Source organism: Physeter macrocephalus, chromosome 4, assembly GCF_002837175.3.
Source record: "Physeter macrocephalus isolate SW-GA chromosome 4, ASM283717v5, whole genome shotgun sequence".
Lineage (NCBI taxonomy): Eukaryota > Metazoa > Chordata > Mammalia > Artiodactyla > Physeteridae > Physeter > Physeter macrocephalus.
The window spans coordinates 21,685,067-21,693,755 of NC_041217.1; the positions used below are offsets into that span (position 1 = coordinate 21,685,067).

Consider the following 8,689-nt stretch of genomic DNA (forward strand, 5'->3'; position numbering starts at 1 on the left):
CTTCTTCCTCTCTAGGCTCCCTTCAACTTTCAATACATGAGGAACTTAGTCACGTGGGGAAGGAGTGTCTAGCCTGGTATTAAGGGCTTAATTTTCTTCCCTTTATTCTTTCCTTAGCTTCTTAACATATCTCCAACTTGGCCATTAGTTTTGAAAGTTAAGGTATCATTTAAAACTCTGCTGGTTTCTTCTTTTTCTCTCCTCTTCCTTTACTCTTATTTGAAGCTAACTCCACCCCTGCTACTACCTAACTAGGGAAGTGTGCAAAGACGTGTTATCACCACATAAGCAAGATGATCCCTAAAAATCCCGTTTGTGAATACCTAGAATGAAAAAAGGCATTCCTCATAAAAGTTGCAAGAAATTGCTCTCATTAACTCCATCCTTATTTTCATAAACTTCAAAGATTTCAAAATCATTCCTGTCAATCCCTTTCCCAAGAACATGGCAAAGATGCAGCTGCCTTCTGCATAAAGATACACCTGCTTGCCAAGCTCTTTAAGCCCCACAATATAAAATATGACTGTGTTGAGTTATCTCAGTCCCAGATGACTAAGTTGTGCCGTTATCCCATCGCACTTACAGACTTTGGCACTCTGTCCACAGGTTCACATAGACCCTTACACATAATATGCTGCTTCTCATGTTGAATTGTAACCGTTTGTTTTCTTGTCTGATTTCCCTGCCTCACTGTGAGCCACTTGAGGGCAGGACCACTTTGCCTTATTTGTCTTGATAGGTGCTCAATAAATATTTTTCCTTTTGGATGCATGGATGGATGGGGACATACTCCCTGAAAGCCTAGACAATCCTTGAGCTCCATTCCTTTAGATTCAGGGCACTGGCATCGAACTCAGGATAAATGTCTTCTCTCTGTCCTTATTTCTTACCCTGTAAAAAAAGTCCTCAAAAACTGTTTTCCAAAGGTTGTACATCAGCCATCACCTTTGAATGTGAGGACTGGGCCTCCAGAGGCTCATTAGCATTTATTTATTTATTTATTTATTTATTTAGCGGTACGCAGGCCTCTCACCTTATTTATTTATTTATTTATTTAGCGGTACGCGGGCCTCTCACTGTTGTGGCCTCTCCCGTTGCGGAGCACAGGCTCCGGACGCGCAGGCCCAGCGGCCACGGCTCACGGGCCCAGCCGCTCCGCGGCGTGTGGGATCTTCCCCCACCGGGGCACGAACCCGTATCCCCTGCCTCGGCAGGCGGACTCTCCACCACTGCACCACCGGGGAAGCCCGGCATTTATTTTTGATAGCAGCCATCAAAGTAGTATTTGATCTGTGTTTGTCATGTCCAACTTTTAAATCTTGGGTCAGATACACACATTAAAAAAACCTGCAGTTCTTTGAAAGGGTTATTCAAGGACAGAATTCTGTGCTTTCTTTTCCAGTTTTAGCTGGCAACCCTATTTCCTTTATCTTTGGCTTTTGGTTATTTGAGCAAGTACAAATATGTTCCTTCTAGCTGATAGTGGGTTTCATAATGGATACAGTTCATTTTCTTCCATCTGAAAACTGTCAGACATTGGGGTGTGTTACCTTTCTTTCAGTTCACCAGGCTGACCCCAAGGACTTGCCTGTTATTTCTTTGTGGGGTAAACCTGGTTATCTGAGAGATGCTATTCCAGGGTTTCCTGTTATTTATTAGGTGGTTCAGTTTCCCCTGAGTTAGCACATGTGAATATTTTAACCCAGAAACAATTAAATATTAATTATCCTATTTTATGAAATGTCAAGTAATTATCGCTCTTTAAAAATGAGCTTAAAAATTAAACCTTTGTTAAAATCAACATTATTTTAGTACACTTGTATAATAACCCTTTGACTCATTTTTCTTTACCCCCAATAGAGTATCTTAAAAAAAAAAAACCCAACTTTTTATTATGGAAATTTTCAAACAGAGGCAAAAGTAGAATAGTAGAATGAATCCCTATGTGCAGGTCACCCAACTTCAGCAATTCCCAATACGTGGCCAATCTCCTTTCATCTACACCTTTCCCCTGCAGAATAAGTCCCAGTAAAGTGTCTTCATAGCCAGTTACAAGTAACTTGGTTCTTGGATAAGTCTAAGTTCTAAAGAGGTGAATTGTGCCAACTTCTCTTCTACTTTGAGAAAATATTTCAACGCATGCTTGATAAAGCCTACTGTAATAAAAGGGAAAGGGTGGTTTTAATCTTATTAGAAAAAAAAAATACTCATGCCCTTCTTGAACTTTGGAGTTTCTTCCCTGGAACAACCTTCGGTAAATAGAGATGAGGGAAAGTGATAGGAGTGGGTCGTCTTCAGCCCTGGCACTTCCGGAGAAGTCTCTGGACAGGCTCAAGAGCAGGGGGATATTTCTTATTCTCACCCTCAGGGAAGAGGGGTCATTTGTAATTTATAGATTTTTAAGATGATGGGATTGTGCAGGCTTCACTCTTACCTTAGCAATGCCAGCTTTGACATTGGAACAAATTTCAATTTTCTATAACAAGAACAGCCATAAGAAGGAAAGCCTTCTCCAGGAATAGTGTTCTAAATGAAATACTATCCACGTTAAATCCGGAATTGTTATACTTACCAATATGCAGCAGACCCCTGTTTACCAAAACAGAAAGTTCCCCAAAAAGGGGAGTTAGCCAACTTGAATAAACTTTGAAAGATGTGGAAGAAATAATTAAATTCCTACTGAAGTATTTTTTACTTTTATATGTTTATTTAAAATCATATATATATATATATGTATATATATACACACACATATAATTTTAATTTAGAAACATTTTCCCCCTCTACTCATATATCAGGAAACAATTTTATTCCAGGTTTTTCATGCGTCTTTGGCATCACTGCTTCTGATATTACCAGAATCACTTTTTTGAGTCTGACAGTTATCTAGAGACTATCTTCTTTGCCTCCAAGTTGATTGAAACATAGTACCTTTGTCACCAAAAATTTCACGCTGATTACCAGAAATTTTAGGCAAAGCCACAAATTCGTTTTATATATCAATTGGGCAATTGTTCTCTTAATTAATCCCATAGGTATACATACATAAGCTTCACAGCCTATCCATTTTATTGCTTTTTAAAGTGACTTTGAAAAGGCTTGTTTACTAAAGAGGTGTTAATTTTACCTCCTTTTTGAAACTAAACTGGCATTGATTGAAATTGTTTCACACTTGTATGTCATCCCCAAATAGGAGTTTGTTGTCCCCAGTGAAGTAACCTAGTGAGCCTTCTGCAGCAGAAGAGAGCCGATTTGGGGGGAAAACTCACCTTGTGTTCAAACTGATACCAAATTCAGAGGATGATTCTATACCTTCTGTAACTTTCCAGTCCCTCAAGGCCACCGTCATTCAGACCTTTCTGTGAACTGATTTTAAACGTCAGTTCTTCCGCGTGTCTCTGTCTCTGCAGATCAGATCTCATCCCCAGTTTGGTGATCTCTGCCAGAGGACCACGGCTGCTTCCTGCTGCCCCAGCTGGACGCTGGGGAACTACATCGCTATTCTGAACAACAGATCATCCTGCCAGAAAATCGTCGAGCGAGACGTTTCCCATACCTTGAAGCTACTTCGGACCTGCGCCAAACACTACCAGAACGGCACCCTGGAGCCAGACTGCTGGGACATGGCGGCCCGGAGGAAGGACCAGCTCAAGTGCACCCACGTGCCACGGAAATGTACCAAGTACAACGCTGTGTACCAGATCCTCCACTACTTGGTGGACAAAGACTTTATGGCCCCCAAGACAGCCGACTACACACCCGCTTTAAAGTACAGCATGCTCTTCTCGCCCACAGAGAAAGGGGAGAGCATGATGAACATTTACTTGGACAACTTCGAAAACTGGAACGCTTCTGACGGCGTCACCACCATCACCGGGATTGAGTTTGGGATCAAACACAGTTTGTTTCAGGATTATCTTCTGATGGATACCGTGTATCCTGCCATCGCCATCGCGATCGTCCTCTCGGTCATGTGTGTCTACACCAAGTCCATGTTTATCACTCTGATGACCATGTTCGCCATCATCAGTTCCTTGATTGTGTCCTATTTTCTCTACCGCGTGGTGTTTCACTTTGAATTCTTCCCTTTCATGAACCTCACCGCACTCATTATTTTGGTGGGCATTGGAGCGGATGATGCTTTTGTCCTGTGTGATGTCTGGAACTACACCAAATTCGACAAGCCTCACGCGGAAACCTCAGAGACAGTGAGCACCACGCTGCAACACGCCGCCCTCTCCATGTTCGTCACCAGTTTTACCACGGCCGCTGCCTTTTACGCTAACTACGTGAGCAATATCACAGCCATCAGATGCTTTGGGGTGTACGCGGGGACAGCTATTCTGGTGAATTACGTTCTGATGGTCACGTGGCTTCCGGCCGTGGTTGTCCTGCACGAGCGGTATCTTCTCAATATCTTCAGCTGCTTCAAGAAGCCCCAGCAGCAAATATACGATAACAAAAGCTGCTGGACAGTGGCCTGTCAGAAGTGCCACAAAGTCCTTTTTGCCATTTCGGAAGCGTCTCGAATTTTTTTTGAAAAAGTACTGCCGTGCATCGTCATTAAGTTTCGCTACCTATGGCTGGTCTGGTTCCTGGCCTTAACTGTGGGCGGGGCCTACATCGTCTGCATAAACCCAAAGATGAAGCTGCCCTCTTTGGAGCTGGCCGAGTTCCAGGTGTTCAGGTCGTCCCACCCTTTTGAACGTTACGACGCCGAGTACAAAAAGCTTTTCATGTTCGAGCGCGTCCACCACGGAGAGGAGCTCCACATGCCCATCACGGTCATCTGGGGTGTGTCCCCAGAAGACAATGGCAACCCCCTAAACCCTAAGAGCAAAGGGAAGCTGACCTTAGACAGCGGCTTTAACATCGCCAGCCCAGCTTCCCAGGTCTGGATTTTGCAGTTCTGTCAAAAACTGAGAAATCAGACATTCTTTCACCAGACTGGCGAACAGGACTTCACCAGCTGCTTCATTGAGACCTTCAAGCAGTGGATGGAAAACCAGGACTGCGATGAGCCTACCCTGTACCCGTGCTGCAGCCACTGGAGCTTCCCCTATAGGCAAGAGATTTTCGAGCTGTGCATCAAGAGAGCCATCATGGAGCTGGAGAGGAGCACGGGCTACCACCTGGATAGCAAAACCCCAGGGCCGAGGTTTGATATCAATGATACCATCAGGGCAGTCGTGCTAGAGTTCCAAAGCACCTACCTCTTCACACTGGCTTACGAAAAGATGCATCAGTTTTATAAAGAGGTGGACTCGTGGATCTCCAACGAGCTGAGTTCTGCACCCGAGGGCCTCAGCCACGGCTGGTTCGTCAGCAATCTGGAGTTCTATGACCTCCAGGACAGCCTCTCCGACGGCACCCTCATCGCCATGGGGCTCTCCGTGGCCGTGGCCTTTAGTGTGATGCTGCTTACGACTTGGAACATCATCATAAGCCTTTACGCCATCATTTCGATCGCCGGAACCATATTTGTCACCGTTGGTTCTCTCGTCCTGCTGGGCTGGGAGCTAAACGTTTTGGAGTCGGTCACTATTTCGGTCGCGGTCGGCCTGTCTGTAGACTTTGCCGTCCACTATGGGGTCGCTTACCGCTTGGCCCCGGATGCCGACCGAGAAGGGAAGGTGATCTTCTCTCTGAGTCGCATGGGCTCTGCCATCGCCATGGCCGCGCTCACCACCTTCGTGGCTGGGGCCATGATGATGCCCTCCACGGTTCTGGCTTACACCCAGCTGGGCACCTTCATGATGCTCATCATGTGTATCAGCTGGGCTTTCGCCACCTTCTTTTTTCAGTGCGTGTGCCGGTGCCTTGGGCCGCAGGGTACCTGTGGTCAGATTCCTTTACCTAAAAAACTCCAGTGCAGTGCCTTCTCCCACACCTTGTCGACAAGTCCTGGTGACAAGGGACAAAGCAAGACACACACCGTGAATGCTTATCATTTAGATCCCAGGGGCCAAAAAGCTGAAATGGAGCACGAGTTTTACGAATTAGAACCTCTGGCAGCCCACAGCCGTATGGCCTCCGAGAAGACCGCTTACGAAGAGACCCACATCTGCTCTGAATTTTTCAACAGCCAGGCAAAGAAGTCAGGGATGCCTGTACACACAGCTTACAACAGCGAACTCAACCAAAGCGCCACAACTGAAACCAGCTCTGCCTTGTTGCAGCCCTCTCTTGAACAGCACACCATGTGTCACTTCTTCTCTCTGAATCAGAGATGTAGCTGCCCGCATGCCTACAAACCTTTGAAATACGGCCTGCCGTCTTGCCAGCAGATGGGTGACTGCTTGTGCCACCAGTGCCTTCCCACCGCTAGCAGCTTCATGCGTGTCCAGAACGGCCTGGCCCCTCTGAAGGCTGCACACCAAGCCCCCGAGGGCTTCTTGCATCCCATCCCGCACATCCACCACTGCCCCTGCCTACAGGGCAGAGGGAAACCTCCTGGAATGCAGAATTCTGTGCCCAGGAGTTTTTTCCACCACGCGGGTCAGCACATCCAGGCCCAGGAAAAACTCGGTAAGACCAGCGTACCCAGTCTTCAGAGCCTCGAAGAGCATCTTCCAAAGACGGCAGAGCCGTCGTCACTGGTCTGCAGAAGCGCTGGAGCTCCACACAAAGCGTGCTGTGCTCCTGAGCCTCACCGAAGGGGGCCCCGTAAAAACAGAGACGTCGGGGACGTGGAGGGCGGTGGAGGGGCTGCGAACAAGGACTCTAGTTCAGTGAGTCCGACTGGCAAGGCAGAAAGGCAAGGGGAACCAGGCCTGGCACAGACCGATGTCGTCGTAAACTCAGAACACTTAAATCAGAGTGAACCCCAATTCATCTTTAACCATTTAACGGGGGAGGCTGGTTATAGGCCCTGCCCAAACAATCCACAAAGTCGTGGCAGGATTGTGAGACTTAAGTGCAGTTCTGTGGACTGTCAAATACCAAACACGGAAGCCAGCGTGCCTGCTGTATTAACACACTCGGAACTTTCTGGCGACAGTTTGTTAATAAAAACACTTTAATAAATATTGTATTAAACCAGTGCCTCAGCTGTTCCTTTGAAATGGAAGTAAAATCCAGAAGTTTAGAAAGGGAGCCCAAAAATACAGGAACAGGCATGTTTAACTTTGTCAAAAACCATGAGATACTTTTAGATTCCATACGAGCAATCAACAAACTCACTTATCTAATAAGTGTTAGCTCTTTGGGATTTTATATTTTCAAAAAGTACAGTTGTTGTTCTCCATTTATACCCAGCTTGAAGAGTTATTGTCTCTCTCTCTCTCTCTCTCTACCCGCTCATAGCAGTGAGTCAGAGATTTAGAGTTTGAATTATCTAGAACTTTCATTTCTCCCTGGCAGTTGTATTTACCTGATCCCCTTATTCTGGTGCCTTTGGTTGTCAGTAATAAGGACTTTTGAGGGCTCAAAACGAGCACTGATTTTAAGAGAGCTACTTCAGTTGGGCTCCAGTAACTAAACGACATTAAAATTTCTATTTTTGGTGAGGCTTCGTTCAGAAATGAATCGCCAAGCATTTATTTATTTTTATTTTATTTTTTTGTGTGTGGTATGCGGGCCTCCCTCTCCTGTGGCCTCTCCCTGAAACCTCTCAGGCAGCTCCCTGTTGCTTACTGAATACATTTTTTTTTTTTTTTGCGGTACGCGGGCCTCCCACTGCTGTGGCCTCTCCCGTTGCGGAGCACAGGCTCCGGACGCGCAGGCCCAGCGGCCGTGGCTCACGGGCCCAGCCGCTCCGCGGCACGTGGGATCCTCCCGGACCGGGGCGCGAACCCGGTTCCCCTGCATCGGCAGGCGGACGCGCAACCACTGCGCCACCAGGGAAGCCCTCGCCGAGCATTTAAATAGTGCATTCCACCTGTCTGCACAGGTAGACTTTACATGAAGCCAATGACCCATTCATATCAAAATTGGTGTCTTTTGTCCACATTAGCCAAAATGTACAGCTGTTCCATGGTTACATCTATTCACCCAGGAATCATGGGCACCATCTTGTGTCAGGCGACAGTGATCTTAGTGTCACAGAAGGGAAAGCACAGATGAAGAGAGGTGATTACCTGAAATTGTGCTACATTTCTTAAGATAAGTTGCATCTTGACCAAGAGAGCCCCAGGTCAGATGAGCCCCAGCCCCTGGAAGCAGTCAGAATAGAGGAACTTGTTCTATGCAGGTTTGTTTCCATCTCTGCCCCTCAGGGGATGTGTTCAGATGGCTGCTTTCCCCTGGGTTCAAGTGTCTCGGGATGTGCACGGATGATTTTACTGGGCAACTAACACCTGGAAATGCTGAGCCTGCAGCCAGCATCTTAAATGACACTCATGCGTCTTGTATGAGCTCAAGCTCCAGTCCTTGAGCTGTTGGAGCTCACTTTCTGGGTAATTCTTCAGATGACATAGCCTCCTTAGAGGGTGTCATCTGATACTGTGTGCATTCCTACCCCAGACAGGGAGAGTTCCACTGCATTCTTCTTCCTTCTGGGAGGTTTGGTCCTCTGAAGAATATTGGAGGGAATATTTCTAAATACAACGTTCTTTCCAAAAGTTATTTTCTAAGGATGGTTTTCCAACTTAGATCTGCGTGTTATTCAGGACCTGAAAAAAGCTGTCAACAGTTGGAAGGGCGGGCTTCCCTGGTGGCGCAGTGGTTAAGAATCCGCCTGCCAATGCAG

At 46.5% G+C, this 8,689-nt stretch overlaps 1 protein-coding gene across 5 annotated transcripts in view; it reads left to right on the top strand.

Annotated features, from left to right (window-relative positions):
- DISP1 (dispatched RND transporter family member 1) overlaps positions 1-7,502 on the top strand; it is a 216,360-nt gene extending 208,858 nt beyond the window's left edge. For 4 of the 5 annotated variants that reach the window (XM_007107671.4, XM_055084039.1, XM_055084041.1 and 1 more), the window contains exon 8: positions 3,411-7,061. In XM_007107671.4, coding sequence (XP_007107733.2) covers positions 3,411-7,022 — 3,612 coding nt within the window. In that variant the 3' untranslated portion in view covers positions 7,023-7,061. Of the gene's footprint in view, positions 1-3,410 lie in introns of all 5 variants that reach the window. The other variant, XM_055084042.1, reaches the window with a different exon arrangement.
- Positions 7,503-8,689: the final 1,187 nt, after the last annotated feature.